Source organism: Perna viridis, chromosome 9 (genome assembly GCF_037379345.1).
Source record: "Perna viridis isolate PV_CMFRI_1.1 ecotype Kerala chromosome 9, ASM3737934v1, whole genome shotgun sequence".
NCBI lineage: Eukaryota > Metazoa > Mollusca > Bivalvia > Mytilida > Mytilidae > Perna > Perna viridis.
This window is the reverse complement of record NC_142453.1, coordinates 8512689-8529660: the sequence shown is the minus strand read 5'-3', so window position 1 is coordinate 8529660 and position 16972 is coordinate 8512689. Positions and strand designations below refer to the sequence as shown.

Genomic DNA, 16972 nt, shown 5'->3' with positions numbered 1-16972 from the left:
AAATTCACATGAAATTAACATGATTTTCATGTGAAATTCACTAAGCACAAATTTCATGTGAACATTTCATGTTAATTTCACATGAAGGCTCCATTCACCCGAATTTCACATGAACTCTGTCACTTAGTTTATTTGCTCAATTCAGGTGAAAATCATGTGAAATTCATGTGAAAATCATGTGAAATAATTTTGCCGGTGTAGCAATCGATATTGAGTGGAATATAATGACTGAATTATTCGGGTTATATAACGACAGTTACAATAAACACTGAATTTTTTTTCACTCTTCTTAGTAGACCAAGTGTACTTCACTCTAATTAGTAGACCATCTGTTTAAATGAGGGGACAAAATTTGACAAACAATGGTACAGCCTTCAAAAAAGTTAATTACAAACAGTAGCATTAATTAATATACAAGTATTTGTGCTGTAATTATGTACATTAATTTACTTGAGGCTATTTCAATCATTTAATTAAATCATGATTGACACGCTACATGTATTTTAGGTTTTATGGGAAAAAGCTTGTTTCTCTAAAGCAAAATTGAAGATTATGACTGTAGTTTAAAGTATAGATTTTCTATTACAGTACCGGTAACTTGACTTCTTCATAAATATTAGATCAAGCCACAACATAATAATTTACGAATAAAGACAAAATGCTGTACAATGTATATTCACTAATTTTTCACAATTTTTTATGTCAATATTATGCCATAAAGATTTGTAAATATAAAATAATAATTGAAAAATCCTCTTCAATTGTATATTCTACATTTGTTGCGATAATAAGTAGCGGGAAACAAGACAACACAGGCAAATATTTTTCATGTGAAGTTCATGTTAATCGAGATTCACATGAAATTCATGTGAACTTCACATGAAATTAAAGTGATTTTCACGTGAAATTCACTTAACACGACTTTCATGTTATCAATTCACTTGAATTTCATCTGAAGACTCGATTCACCTGAATTTAGCGTGAAATTTATCACAAAGTTTATTTGCTCAATTCAGGTGAAAATCATGTGAAATTCATGTGAAAATCATGTGAAATAATTTTTCCTGTGTAAAGGGAACAGAAATTTAATTGGAGTGGTACACCATTATTATCTATTCAATAATATTCAATATAAAAGTCAATCTCAATTTTAAGTTCCTAAAACCAAGTAAAATATTAAATAAGATACAGATTGTATAAAAAAGGGGCACGGGGCGTGATTATTTATGAAAATATAATCCATTATAGCTTATTATAATTACCGGGCTGACCCTGAATGGGTACTAAGTAATCATAGTTAATGATAACTGAAGATTTGCAGTTGAAAAAGTTTGACAGACAGACAGGTCATAAGCAATAAGTCCCCCCCTATAGAAGTAGGTAGGGGGAAACATAATTGCAACTTTCTAAAAATAAAAATTGAAAAATAATCAGAAAAAAATGAACTGGAAGTTTACAATGTTATAAATAAATGTAACATAATTGTTAATAGTTTTTCACACTTCTAGACCGATGTGAGAAAAATATTTCTTCTGTCTAAAGATATTAAAGTCCTCAGTCACTGACTTGCCGAAACAGAAAGAGCTGATTGGTTGTTGTGCGATTGTTTCCCACTGCCTATCAAATCTCATTGGTCGAAAGCAACGTTGTTCTCGCATGACACAGATGCCAAATGACACTTAAGTTTTTGTTGTTTTGAAAAATAAAAAGAAACATAATCAACAACTTCAGCATGTCAATTTTGAAATTTTTCTAGATGTGATTCTACATATCTTATAATTAACACAAGTGGAGACAGTTACTACTTTCCAATTTATGTCAGTGGGGAAAAATGGCACTGTTTGTGTTGATTTTACTTGACTTCAATTCATACATCTAATGGTATTTTTAAAATTGAAAATTAAATAAAATGCCCTAATGAATTTAAATGTACTGATAATATAGATCAGATCAATGAAGCATAACACTGACTATCCATCTGAGTGCAAGTTGACAAACGTATCTTTAAATTCTGGCTTCATTCCTGTTGATAAAATGTTTCTATGAATGACTTCAAGGAAAAAGGATTGAAACAATTTTACATGGAACGGAATAAGTTCTTTTAAATCCAATAAATGAGTGCATATATATCATTACATCATCCTAATCATAGCATGTACATGTTTTTTAGAGAGCCTTTTCCAAAAATCTTATCTAAATGAGGTTGTATAAATTGCTATCTTTATACTGGGGCTTTAGTCCTTTATGAGTCATATACAATCAGCTGCCTGTACCATTAAGTCGTTGCCTTATAAACACTTGAATTTAGTGAAAATTGACAAGGGCTAAGAAGAATTGAATTGACTTAAATTTTGTTTGATCATATCTAGAAACTGGTAAATGAGGGCCTGGGTTAGTAGCTTAAAAGTTTTTTTTTAGGACAGACTGTAACACAGACTACACCTTGGCTAGATGTTGCCTCTACATTGTTAACTGAAAGTTATTTTCTCAAAGTAATGTAAGAATGACTGTTAGTGTGCACCATATGATTGAGGTTATTTCAAATAGACAGAAAATACAACAACCATTTCTTATATAGAGAAAACTGCGTGTATATATTAATAGGAAAGTCATCAAACATTAGGGTCACCATTCTGACATGATCTGGATTAGACAATTTTTTTTTACCAATTCCGTTGTAGTATAGACAATCGCCACAGCTATATATCCTTAAAACTCCCATTGAACCAAGGGGGTCAAGATACAGAACAACAATATATTAACCAAAAGTACAAGTATTTGTTTAAATTAGGATTATAAATTTTGTAGATTTATTTGTTTATGGCTAATGCCTTTGATTTTGTAGTAAACATCTACTCACAGGTGGGTATCCTATTTGAAAAAAAAAACAAGTGAGATATGGCCCTTGTAGTGTTAACAACATATAATGTACCAACATAAATACTGGTTATAGTAATTGACCCAATGGATTTTCATTTTCTGAGGTGAAATATCCCTGTATCTTAACATTTACTGAATTTTCTGCATTTATATCTCAAATTCATTATACAGGGTTGGTGTGCATACAGAGGTATGATGGGTTTCTAAACTTTACACCTATAATATTGACAAAACTACCTAGATAATATAATAGGTATATCGAGGTAAAAAATATGAGAGCAAATTCTGCCCCTTCCCCCGGCATGATGGGTTTCTAAACTTTACACCTGTAACATTGACAAAACTACCTAGATAATATAATAGGTATATCGAGGTAAAAAATATGAGAGCATGTTCTGCTGCCCCCCCCCCCCCACCCCCCCACCCCCCGATCTACAATATCACAGGAAAATGTCAGAGTGCTGATACATAGGTTGTACATGTGTTATCAGTTGATATTGATTGAAGTTAAAATAAAAAAAAAAACAAAGTGCCATGCATTTATATAACAGCTACGTGAACGATACACATGTCCTATATCCTAGTCAACACAGTATCTACACCAATTTGCGATCAAGAAGGAACGTTCTGGAAGATTGAACACCTCCCCCCCGCCAATTTGTTGGAATTTTTTTTATTTAGGCAAAAAAGTGCAACCCCACCCTGTTTTTTAATTTCCCGATTGAACCCCCTTTTTTTACACAAATTTCTCAATCCAACCCTGTCAAATTTGTTAATAAGATGTAGAGAATACTGCCAATCGTTGTTATGTACTTACCTAACAGCTGATTTAGGAATAGATCCATATAGTAAAACACTAAGCCCCCTATATAATCCCCTAACACCATAGTCATTTACTGTCACTTTAACACAATCTATGGGGCCTTTATATCGTCTTGCTACACCAGCTCGTTCATCTAACTGTAACTGTGTTTTGACATATTCCGTAGGGAATGTTATACAAATTTCTAATCCACCCGTCACACCACCTGAAAGAATATAATTTACCCAAGTTAAAGTTAAAAAAAAATAAAATTTACAAATTTCTAATCTGTCTTCACACCACCTGAAAGAATAAAATTTACTCAAACAAAAGAGAAAAAACAAAATTATCAAATTTCTATAAATCCATCTGTCAAAATAATTCACTCAAATAAACAAATAAAATCATCAAGTTTCATGGACATTGCTGTGATGGTTTTTGAGCTATAGTTTAAAAACAGAAAATCACACTGTTTTAGTAAAAAAAGCAAGTCCCATTACATTTCCTATCTAAAAAAATAGGCTTGTAAATATTAAAAGAACAACAAGAAAAAGTACCAGTAGGTCTCAATTCTTTTTTTCATAGATAATTTAATCTTAATGTTGGTACTCAATTAATATTATACAGGACAGATCCAAAGTAAATTTGAGAAGGAAATTTGAGCCAATGGAAAGTCCATTAGCAATATCCCCCTAAACTCTCAATTTCAGTAAATGATATACATGTAGCAGTGTCCACAACAGAAAATTGTTGTTACTCAAGCCTAAAATCAAACTAAAAAATGTGGCACACCTTTTAGTATGCACTCCCCTATGAGCTGGGATCTGATAAATCATCCAAAATCAAACTTCTTAAAAAGCCTTTTGTAAGTTAAAAATTTTGGTAAAAATTGTTTCTATTCATAAATTATTTTGTCAAAATTTACTGCTTTTTTATTTTTTTTTATTTACCATGACACCAAGAACTATTTGTTTCTTGGAAATATATATACTACAATAAAGTAATCTACATGGCCATGCTTGTAAATAGTCAAATTTTCTAAATGTTAGTTGTTGGAAAATAAAAGTACATGCTGTAGGTTAAAGTATATGCTTGTCAAGGTTCTAAAGAGGTCACAAGGTCATTTAAGGCAAAAATTAACAAAATTGTATACAATGTCACATAAATCAGCTTTATAGTGCAATGATGTCTCACATCATGAATTCTATAAGTACTAGAAATACTTAGATAAGTTATACAATATGTAATTTATCTTATAAATAGAAAATAGAATTTTGATCCAATAAACAAGATTTGATTCCAATGTAGCTTGCTGTTAATTACAGTGGACTTTGAACTACATACCCAGTAGGATGCCTTTAGAGAGCCTAAATTGCTCACCAGGCCAAAAATAGTCTTTTTAGCCTTCTAAAACTGAAGTCTTGACAGTACTGTACTTTGAATTGTTACAAGAATCATTTAATCAATAGAAAGCATCATAGTTATCCACCTGGTTTTCATATTATAAAATATATTTCTCATATAGTCATATTGTGGCTCCTTAAGGGCAGTAACTCCAACCAACACCCTCCAGGCCAGGTAAGCTAAAACTGAACATGTATTTCCAATGGAAATTCTATGGATTTGTAAGATGCTCTAGTCTACTCTATTATAATTTAGTCACTCCAGTTTTTTCAAGGTAAACACCAGTATGTATGTGTATGATCAAATAACTTTTGTTATTGTGGTTTCATAACTAATTATGTAACACACAGACAGACTGACCTAAATCAGCCAACATAAAAATTGTGTGGCATTAAACCATTGTCATGAAACTATCATTCAAAAGTAAAATGTTATCAGTCATGAGAATAGTGTATGTGGTACTTAGTTATAGTGTTATATATTGCAATATTAAAGAAAGTGACACTAAATTATGGTTATGAAATTGTCTTTTGAGGAAAATTTTTCGAAGGTCGAAGATGACATGTCAGTTAAAGAATTAAATCACTTTGATCGTTAGTGAGAAATGTTTCCATTATTTTGAATGTTCAAAAAATTGGCTAGATATATATGTGATAGAAAGTATGCTTCTATCATTTTATAATAAAGACATTCTACTAAGCTGAACACCTAACAATCTTTAGGTAATGTAGAATGTTGTATTAATTGAAAATGAAAACTAAGAAAGAAAAATTCTAAAAAATTACAAAGTATCCATTTCCTACAAAAAGTTTTCAATAACAAATTTAAATGAGTGTTTTATCAATCTGGAAATAAACTTATATTTCCATCAACCAGAAACCCATCAACAGACAAACAAAAAATAAAAATCTTTGATACTGAAACTTTCCCAAATTAGACTATCCATCTTAACCCATAAATCATAACAATCTATCACAGTCAACAGTAACTAACAAGGAGACTTGATCAATATATTCACTTAAGAATAGGCTCCAGCAGTGACTCCCGTGACTGGTCTAGTATTAGACAATAATTCTTGCTCTTTTTCTGTTGCTAGTATTGATTACCCTTAGGAATACCACAAATCTGTCAAAATCACTGTTTTCAGTAATGTACTGAATGCTTTAAAGATTTTTGTATCGCTTTACATATATTGATGTAACGGAAGTTGTCGACTTTGGTCAAGTCGATGGCATGATTTTCTAAACATATTAAAATGGTTTTTATTACCATACAGATAGCTTATTGTTTTAAGTGCACTTGTACTTACCCATTTAGTTATAGGGAGTCATAATGATAAATTAAGTCATTCGATTTTGTAAGAATGTTTTAATTTTTGTGGTTCCAAAAAATGATTGGTATTATATAGCATTAAAAAAATCTATTTCACTGGTACTATTTTTCACGGTTTTCTGTCAACTGCAAAAATAGTGAAAATAAGTTGACCGTGAAAATTAGTTAACCACGAAAATTAATATGTTTACAGTATTAGATTAATTATGTAGGATACAGATTAATTATATCATCACCTAATTTAAAACAAGTATTGAGAAACCATTATACAATCATTACTTAAGAGATCATTGAACTGTGTGTCCCCTTCCAAAGATATAAAAGGGTAAGTTACAAGTATGAACTAATGGAATATAACAAATAAACCACAGTGTAACCTGTCTAAACCAAACTATGAATACATGGAACACCTGTCTAAACCAGACACTTTTGAAGTACCTTCATATCAATGTAAATGTATTTTGAACACGAAAAAACTAAAAACACTTGTCTAACCTGAAAAATTCTACAGTTCAGAAAGGATTTCAATTTTGACAGGTTTCACTGTCCTATTGATATGCCTATTAATAGATAAAAAGCGCAACAGATTTTAAAGTCTATTGAAGGAAGAAAAAAGATATCAACCGATAATAATCCACATTTTTCTATCATATACAGTGAAACATTTCCAAACCAAAACCAGTAGAACTTGAATTGATTCAGGCAAGTGTTTGGTTAACCCAGTTACAAAATATATCTAAACTACAATACTGTCAACACAAATTTTAATTTCTCCAATCTCCACAATGGAGATATTACTAGTGGAGTCACAGTGTCTCCACTCTCCATAGTGGAGATATTGAGTGGAGTCACAGTGTCTCCACTCTCCACAGTGGAGATATTTTGAGTGAAGTCACAGTGTCTCTACTCTCCACAGTGGAGTCACCATTTCAAAAAATGTCTGTAGTTTACTACTCCTGTCTTTATACAAAGGTATGTTTAATGGTTCTAGTAGTTTAATAACATTTCCTAGTTATGGACAGAAAAGAATATTGAAAAGTAAAGAAATTGAGCTCCTTTATCCTAGCTTTTACTTTGGTGGAGTCACACTGGAGGACATGACTGACTCCACTATGAACAGTGGAGAAATTAAAATTTTGGTTGACAGTAGTGAACTACTAGAATTTTCACTGATTTTGGGTTTATTCAGGATTTGGTTTAGACAGGTTTCACTGTATAACTTAGTAAACAATCCTTGAAATATCTTCCTAATCATTACAAAGAAATGTAACAATACAATGGAAAATCTATAAATAGCATTGTAAAAAACCTTGAGTTCATTCCATGAAACTGTCAACAAACAAAAGGAATGTATTTAAATTGTCTGTACAGTTTAATTTATATTATAATGAACAACAAAAGGTGTCTATTGACAGCTTTAAGTTACACCTGAATTAGGACATAATTTCAAACAGATCACTTCCTGAATGGCACTGAACTTTTATGATATTTTTATATTTCTTATCATGTCTTACATATATTGATTCAAATAATGGCACCTCACTTCCTAAAACAAGTTCTGTATTTGTGGTTTATTCTGGCTATTCCAACATTCTAAAATTTATAGGTAAAAATTATAAAATCCATGTAGGAATAGCCAGAACGGTTGTATAAACAAGGGATTAAGTTTGTGTATACTGTAAAAACTAAACTTTAATTGGAATTCTAAATGTGTTGGAGTTACCTGTCACATTTTTGCTGTATGTATGAAATTTTTTTTTGTTAATCAAATAATAAAATTTGTGTATGATAGAAAATGAAATAATACATTACATGTACATGAAATCAAATAAATGAACATAAAATTCATTTTGTAAATGTAAATTTAAGAAATATTTCTTCAGAACCTCCCTGGTCTTAGTAACATAGTGTTCAAGAAAACAGTCTGAGAACCAGAAAATTACCTTTGAACAACCTTATTACATTGAACCCTGTGTAAACCAAAGTAAAAAACAAAACAAAACAAAATCTGCCTAAACCAGACACTTTTTGAAGTCGTTCATATGTTGAAATGTATTTTGTACTTGGGTAAACTCAACACCTGTCTAAACCAAACAAATTATGTTGTCCAAAAGATGTTACGATTAAACAGAATTTACTGAAACATATTATAAATGAACATTTTCATACTGCTCTAACAATATATAATCTTGAACTGTGTAAGTAGGGTTTTCTGTGTTTAACCATGTATATATTTATATGCTTAATAATTAATTTCAAAATGGCCAACCATATTCTTTTTAATAAATAGAAAGGCTCTTTTATGAGACTTCAATTCATACAAAGTTTATAAGAGCTAAGCAACTGACTAGTTTTTGAACAATTATATCAAAATAAGACTGAAAAGTTTTCAATTTTTCAAACTATGAATAGGATAATTCAAAGTTTTGAGTAAGATACATTTAAAATGTTGCTTATACTTTTTTTCTCTTTAGCCATGAAATATAGCAGCAAAAAAATTAAAAGAATATTTTCATTAAATGAAATTCATGTTAAATTGAATGATGCTAGTGTACAGTTCTTAATCTATTTTGTCTTACATAATCATTTCATTAATATGTATAAGGTCGCCCTTGTATTTTTATTTCATATCCTTTTATTAAACCTGTGGTTATAAGCCTTGTACACGTGTATGTTGTGTTTTGTTAATCCAATATGTTATTCTTGATTATGATAATGCATAGAATTTACAATTATATAATACTGATCTGAAGGCATGTCATCTGATATGTTTATATTTGTAAAAAAAGGGAAAAATCTGTTACTATATCACTGTAAAGGCAAAAACTATTTAAAAAAAAAAGTCAAAGTAATATTTTTGAATTTTACATTTATATCTCATAAATTAAATAAGAAAGTTTCATAAAGTTGACAAAAAAGATCTGAGATAAATATACTGAAAATTAGATAGAACTAATACATCACTATTTTAACTTTTCCAACTGTGAAAGGTAGGTCAAAGTTCAACTTCACTAGCTTCTTTATCTTTGGTGGACTACACTTTTATCTAATTATAGTGTCAAAAGTATAGGTCAATGTGACAGGTAAAGAGAATTTTCTGCTGTTCACAGCTAAAAATAAATTGATTTTTGAAACGTGTCGCCAAAATTTTTTATGTTGATGACACTTAAAAAATGTAAATAAACAACAGTGGTGTCATCAGCTTTGCTCACTCACCTGCAAAAATTGCTTTCAAACTATTTGAAGTTGAACGCTTTGGTGGTCCCTGAGCTGATGCCAGCATGTGTGGACACGGGCGATAAAAGGGAGATCGAAACTGTGACTTGTCACTATCCATATTTTGAAATTATGCGGTTAAAAGCACTGCTCTCATTCGAGTTCAAGCTTATCGACTGATTGTCAGGTTACCGGAAATTAGGTGGTGTGGCCTTGAAGTTGAAAGGTCAAGTGTGTGTCTCGGGAAGCCAATCAAATTAGATGATACGTCGGCTAATCAAATTGGACGACACGTTCTTCGTTAGCAACGTCCGTTACTAAGTCCACCATCACTTTTGTGTGGTGTGTTGTCAAGTGAGAAAAAAATAATAGAGAAATCGTTTCCTGGAGTTGGTATTTACAAACAGATCGCACAAAAGGTAAGAAAACCCATGACCAATGTTTTTTTATCACTTTATACAACTGAATGGTAATTATTTATTTCAAAAATACATCTATAAAGACTTATAAAAGTGGAGTTATGATCGTGTCGATTAAAATTCGTGTGAATCAACTCAAGTCGATCTATAAATAAGTCTCTTGTAGTTAAATTATACTTCTTGGCCCATATTTTTAACAAGATAGGCGTCAAACAGTGTTTTGAATAGTGACAGAATGACAGAAAATTTGTACATTATTTTACTACAACCATGACATCACGACCTATTGGCTATTCACAAATGTCCCCGTTGGTTTGATACTGAGCTCCTTCAGATGAAAGGTTATTGATGTCACAAACTGAGTATACATTTTAAAATGTTTCTCTGAGTTCAAAAGCTAGAGTTCTGGGGTCATTCCGAGCAAATAGTTGAAGAAACTATGTGGTACCTTGTAGAAGTGCCAATTAACTGAGCCTGCAGTATTTTAGCACACCCAGATATTCTTGCCTATGGAAATAACACAAGATAAAAGTTTAAAGTCAATATTGTAACAGGTTCCCCAAAAAGTACATGCAAATACAAATGTACAAAAATATTGTTCAAGAGACACTATAAGCCCACTCTCTGTTAACGTTCTGTCAAGTCCATGGTCATTATTCTTGTGACTTTCTTACCTGTTCCAAAACAAGTATCAAAGCAAGCCTATGTTTTATTTTACTAAGCCTTACTGAGTCCGTTTCCAACCACATTAACATGTACATGTATACCAATATATATCAATAACCATCAAAAAGAAATGTTGCAAGGTCAGAGTAATTTTTGACTCAAAGCACTATTAATGACATTTTAATTTATACCCATAATTGGGACATTGTACATTGTAAGTCAGGGTTCTACAAAAGCTAGCAACTCCTACATTTACAAGCATTGTTATAAATACATGTATTCCCTTTCAGATTGAAAGATGGCAAAGATAGTACAAGGACCAACAAGATTTACACATCCCGAATGGACTACATCAAACTTAACTAAGTATTCGAATGCTGAGGTAGAGAGAGCTGCAGCTGAGAGACTTGTAGATGAGTCCAAACGTCTGGCTGATGATACAGAAAAAAGAACAGAAAAGACACAGAGGGATGTCAACAAAAAACTTGGTAGGCATTGACAACATTTTGTACTTGAGTGGACTGAACTTTAGAATCAATAGACAAATTTAACAAAAAAGTGGCAAGTAAAAAATATAAAAACAAGACTTTTATTACATTACATGTATATGCATTATTTTTATAGGTACAGGTATATAACATCTTAAAATGGAAAGTTTGCATTACAAAAATAAGAGTCAAATATAACTTTTAAGACTTGCTTCTTCTAAGGGTGTAAGTCATACTGTCATTACTTACCACTTAGTTTTACGAAGTTTTGTTGACATTTTCTAGACTGCAGTTCCTAATTCATTCTTACATGAACATGTACAATCATGAGAAAACTCCTTGTCTCCATTGAATGATTGAGTTAAAACTTATTAAGTTCACAAATTTGACAGCAATCATTTTACTTTTCCAGAACAAAGATTGGATGATATTAACTATTGGAAGAAAGAACTTGATGACAAACTAAATGGATTATCAGTTGAAATAGACAATCTCACTGCCTTTAAAACAAGAGTAGAAAAGGCCTTAGAAGCTACTGCTGAACCACTCCACATAGCTCAACAGTGCTTAGCTAATAGGTAACAAAAATATTTTTAAGACACCATAAATTTGATGCATGTTCTCCAGAATTATGGCCGTGTTTGGAATTATATTAATGCACCTATATTGTAAATTTTAATGTGGAATATTTTTGCCTTGCATACAGGAGGAATATAGATTGACTACTAAATGCCCAATATGAGTAACTACTAGAAAGATCTTAACTGTAAATGCAATGATTTGACATTATAGTTTTAAGGTTAATTGATATGTTGAACTATATATTAGCATTTAACTTTCTGGAATAAATTGATCACTTACATGAAAAAAAAAATTCAGTTCATAAAAAATTATATGTAAATTTAGGTACTTTTGAGGCATCCATGAAAAAGGAAACATATAATATAAATTTAAAAAGTCAATAGGATGTTGTAAATACATATTTTCAAGTGATAATCTCAGATATAATGGAACAGGGTTAAGAAAGAATATTAGATATTTAAAGTTTTGTTTTTTGTCAGTTCTGTGTTAGTGAAACCGTTTAATGGTGGAAGGTATTTGTATACATATATTACATACATTTGTTGCTTGTTTTTGCATGCAATTTTTTATTTGATTGTTAATTCATTCTTATTCTACAAATGGTCGTTAACGGGACACTTACCTTACCAGTACACCTGGTCCATGCTTGTAGTTTTTTACGGGAATGCTGGTTGCTCATTGGCTTTTGTTTCTTTCTATATGTTTCATGTTCTTTATTTTCCCTGTATAGTAATTATCATTGGAATATATTCTTTTGATTACCACTCAATTCTTAGTTCCCTTAATTTCTCATTAACCCCTTGCCTTAACCCCAGTTTAAGCTTACTTGGGTCTTTTAAATGAGGTCAGGGTCATTGAATAGATAAGAGAATGTTATTGATTACTCTTTTGACCCCTTTATATTTTATTAAAGGGGTAGGATTTATTAAAATTTACCTTTTCTTGTTGAATGAAAAAGATAATTTATTGGTTACATATTTTTTGCCCTTTACTTGTCATTTTAGAGGGAAGAGAATAAATTATATAGTTACTATTTTGACCCTTTACAATATATATGAAGTTGATTAGAATTTTATAGACTACCATACTCTTTTGACCTTTTACATTTTATTGAAGAGAGGAGAGAGTAACTTTTTGACCCTTTTAGAGAGAAAGTACTGTTACTGATACCCTTTGAGCCTTTTCCTGATATATAGAGAAAAGAGAATGTTATGGATTTCTCTTTTGACCCATCACATGGTTTTGAACAGAGGTTAGAATGTAATTTATTACACTTTTGACACTTTTTGTCATATTTTAGAGAGAAAAGGACGGGGATTGATTTGGTCCATGATGATGTACAGAAACAGCTGATTAAAGAGGTGGAAACCATTGAAGGTGTACAGGCCTTATTAAAGAGAACCCTAGAACAATCTATTGAACAAATTAGGTAGGTCAGAAAATATGACGTATCTATGTTTTTTTTTTTTTTTGTGTTTACCACAGTCACTTCCTACCCAAAAAAAGAAATTTTAATAAGAAAAAAAAAACAGGAGAACCTAATGGAAACATTACTATGATTTTAATTCTGAAAGATCAATAAAATAATGATTCTCATGCTACAGTATAAGATGAAACATTCACCATTGAAATATCCTTGAGAAAGTATTTGGACATTACAATATTCCTAACCAGATATACATTTGTAGTATTGGAATTATAAAACATATCTGTGTATGTTATTATCACATACAGTGCTATTCTCAAATTGGCATTTTATAAAGGCATTCAAATCAGAAGAAATTAGAAAAAAAACCACAGTGCTGTCTGGTATGGTAGAATAATTATTATTTAGAAATTATATGAAAAATTATAGCACAGCTTTTGTAGAATAATTTTATAAAAGTTGATATAGCACTATGTTGTGGCATAGAACACTGCAAAACACTGAGCTGCATGTTTATTTTACAAAACTGAACACTGTCTCTATGAAGAACAATTCAATTACATCTGTACAGCCAGTATGTCATAAGTTACTGTATGAAAATGATTTACACATTTGTAATGGGAGACAACTCATGTTTTTTTTTTCAGGTTAAACAAGAAAGCAAAATACCAATTAGAGAAAGACCTTAAGGATAAGTTCACTGCTTTAGATATAGATAAATATTGTGCTGAATTGAGGAACAACTCAGCAGGACTAAGGTTCAAAGATGGAGCTGCCAAAGTAGAAGCCAAGTAAGTAACTGAAAGCTTTAAAGCATTTCCCATCCGAGTGCATATATCTGCGAATTTTAAAAAGTATCATTGGCATCATTTATATATCAAAACTTTATGCCACTTAGCAGAGAAAAGTTCAATCAATGAATGTATCAATTGTCAATAAATATAGACTCACCTTTAGTAATGTGTGGTTTACCGGTATTTCTCGACTCGAGATAGTAAAGTTAGGATTTTCAGCAAGCTTGTTAAAATTTTAATTTATCATAGAGAGTAGAGAAATGTCTTAAATCAAGGAAAGGCTGAAGGATGACCATTTTTCCCATGATTTATATTTATAGAGAACAAAATCGTAAAGTGATGGGAAACTTTTTGCAGAAATTTAGTCACTGGTTGGTGATTAAAATGTCACATGCATTTTTTACGTCAGCACAGAATGGGAGAAATGAGAATTTGCCAATGATAAATTTGATATAAATAAAAAAAGGCATGTATAGTAACATCATTATTTTTCTACTACAGTTCAGTATGCCCAGAAGACTGGCAAGATTACTCTGATGCTAACATTAACAAAGCTGAGAGGGAACGTCAGAGTTCCGTTGACCTCAGATCCCTCATTGATGGAATTTTACAACAGACTTCTAATGACATGAGGAAACAATGCAGTGAGGTCAACTTTGCCTTCCAGAAACGCATCAATGAGACCAAAGACTCCAAGAGCAAGATGGAGGATCATCTTAACAAGGTTTGTTTCACTGACAAGATACTCATGTTTTTGTTTTATGTTTTTTTATATAGATTAGGCCGATTTTGTCTTTTATGAATAGTTTCACTTATTTTGGTGCCTTTAACATCTTGCTTTATAGTATAGGTTTTGCCCTTCATTGAAGAATGTGGTTACCTGCAGAAGTTTAATATTATTAGTTGCTTAGCTTTTGGTTGATGACTGTCTCTTTGGCAATCATACCACATCTCCAATTTTTATATCATATGTTTTATTGTTACCTGCTACATCAACAGTAAAAGCAGGTCTAGTGGCCGCACAGCTGTACCAATCATGCTTACATGTACAAACTTTGTGTAATCTGTAACTCAGAAAGTATTGAACCAATTGCGTCTCTTATTATGAAAAAAAGACATTTAAAAATAAAAAATAAACATTTTACCATTAAGTATAGTTAGCCATATTATTGGTTCCACAAAGTCATTTTCGTTAAAAAAAACAACATATTATCAATTGCAGTTCTTGGCAGACCAACATGCCAAAATATTGGTACTGTGCAGAAATTTTTTTATAAAATATATTCTTATAATTAGTAAATTCAAACAAATATTCTCTTCATGGAGAAAAAAAGGTGCACTATTGGCACAAATTTGTAATATATATAAATCTAAGACAGAGCCTTCTTTATCAGTTGAAATTTACAAAATGCCAATTAATACTTATTTGCTTTGCAACTGAGGATGAAACTCGCAAAATGTCAATGAATCCTTGTTTCTATGCTACTGAGGAAGAATGCCCTGCCTTCAATATATATTTAGTTGTACTTTATTGCCATATGTTACCAGAAGTTCAGAATGTGTTAATGTGTTTTTGCAGGTTCTTGGTCAAATCAAAGAAATTGAAGAAAACATTTCACGACTACAGAAGGCCATAGGTGACAAGGAACAACCAATGAAATTGGCTCAGACTCGACTGGATACCAGAACAGAAAGACCAAATGTTGAGCTGTGCAGAGATCCAGTACAATACCGTCTTATTTCTGAAGTGGGAGAAATTGAGAACTCAGTGCTCCAACTCCAGGAAAGATTGGCTCAAACTGAAGATTCACTTAAAGGACTTATCCGTAACCAACTATCCCTCGAGGAAGACATTGCTATCAAAGCTAATACCTTGTTCATTGATGATGTTGAATGTATGGGAATGAGAAAAAGCATAAATATCCAGAATTTCTAACTGTAGTACCTCTTCCAAGAAATATTTAATGAAAACCTTTTGATGTAATCATTGTTAATTCTGCTGTTATGAACTTTCACAGACAGCATTTGAATAACATGTGATAACCTTTCCAGGGTCAGTTAACAGTATTGAAGAATATGAAAGGGAAAATTTTGAATTGTTATTGTGATTGGAATAAACAGGTGTATACCGTAGGTATTAAAATGTACAGAAAATAAATATAAATTCACGTTTCTTGATATGCATTTTAATAGGTTTTTTTTTTCACCAATTGAATAGGTGGCCTACTTACTTCTAGTTTTGACATCAATATTCCTGTCAATGTTGAATAAAACACATGATTTTTATTCCTTCAGTAAATTTGTGTATTCGTATTTTTTTCCTGTCTTATACACTACCATTAGGTTTCATGCAATAAATCCATTTTGCACAACTTTGATAGGTGAAAATGACCAATGAATTATGTACTATTTTTTTTTGTTATGTAATTTTGTATATTTTGTTAGATAAGTTTATAAAGTCTTTTATTTGTTACGAAAGCTTTTGTATGTAAGATGTACATTTAAAACAAACCAAATGAATAAAAGTATCAAGACAAACACTTTAGCATCGATTGTTTCCATACAATAACTAAGTGTTATCTGAGGATAGCAAGTTTATATTAAACAGCACCCAAAATCACTTATAACATATACCCTTTAAATACAAAGGCACACACCATGACCAAATTTGAAATCAATTCATCCATTAGGGAGCATGATAATTGCGACAATTCAGATGGACAATGTGATTCCAATATACCACCTGCTTGTTGAGTGGGGGTATAATTTCATAATGCTTGCTGGACTTTTGCCAATGTCCAACAGAGATTCAGAATGACTACTTACATTTGTAATTTTAAGGCTGCTTACACCCACCAGTCTATTTTTAACAACCAAAAATAGCATAGTAACGCTCTGAAAATAACTGGACAAATATACTTTAGAAAGAAATCTCATTGAGTATGGGTAAGTTACTTAGATGA

At 31.2% G+C, this 16972-nt stretch overlaps 2 protein-coding genes across 4 annotated transcripts in view; one reads left to right on the top strand and one right to left on the bottom strand.

Moving 5' to 3' along the window:
- The window catches only part of LOC148606562 (tricarboxylate transport protein B, mitochondrial-like), a 30400-nt gene extending 20627 nt beyond the window's left edge, over positions 1-9773 (bottom strand). Inside the window, exons 1-2 of the mRNA XM_088544761.1 lie at positions 9635-9773; positions 3698-3908 (exon numbers count right to left, since the gene is read on the bottom strand). Of these exons, the coding sequence (XP_088400887.1) occupies positions 3698-3908; positions 9635-9755 (332 nt within the window). The 5' untranslated portion in view covers positions 9756-9773. The remainder of the gene's footprint in view (positions 1-3697; positions 3909-9634) is intronic.
- Positions 7276-16549, top strand: LOC148606561 (tektin-1-like). Of its 3 annotated transcripts, none has more exons than XM_088544759.1 (8): positions 7276-7390; positions 11010-11207; positions 11620-11785; positions 12269-12301; positions 13090-13218; positions 13863-14006; positions 14511-14733; positions 15589-16549. In XM_088544759.1, exons 2-8 carry the CDS (start codon positions 11018-11020, stop codon positions 15943-15945), a joined length of 1242 nt encoding a protein of 413 aa, XP_088400885.1. In that variant the 5' UTR covers positions 7276-7390; positions 11010-11017; the 3' UTR covers positions 15946-16549. The 3 variants fall into 3 exon arrangements, with proteins under 3 accessions (XP_088400885.1, XP_088400884.1, XP_088400886.1); XM_088544758.1 differs by lacking the exon at positions 7276-7390 and adding an exon at positions 9905-10053; XM_088544760.1 differs by lacking the exons at positions 7276-7390; positions 12269-12301 and adding an exon at positions 9916-10053.
- Positions 16550-16972: the final 423 nt, after the last annotated feature.

What these genes read in the sequence shown, in the direction of transcription:
- LOC148606561 (XM_088544759.1), top strand. Translation starts at nt 11,018, where the DNA reads ATGGCAAAGATAGTACAAGGACCAACAAGATTTACACATCCCGAATGG. An exon ending in GGATGTCAACAAAAAACTTG is followed by an intron (nt 11,208 to 11,619) that starts GTAGGCATTGAC and finishes TTACTTTTCCAG; the next exon opens with AACAAAGATTGGATGATATT. An exon ending in GCTGCCAAAGTAGAAGCCAA is followed by an intron (nt 14,007 to 14,510) that starts GTAAGTAACTGA and finishes TTTCTACTACAG; the next exon opens with TTCAGTATGCCCAGAAGACT.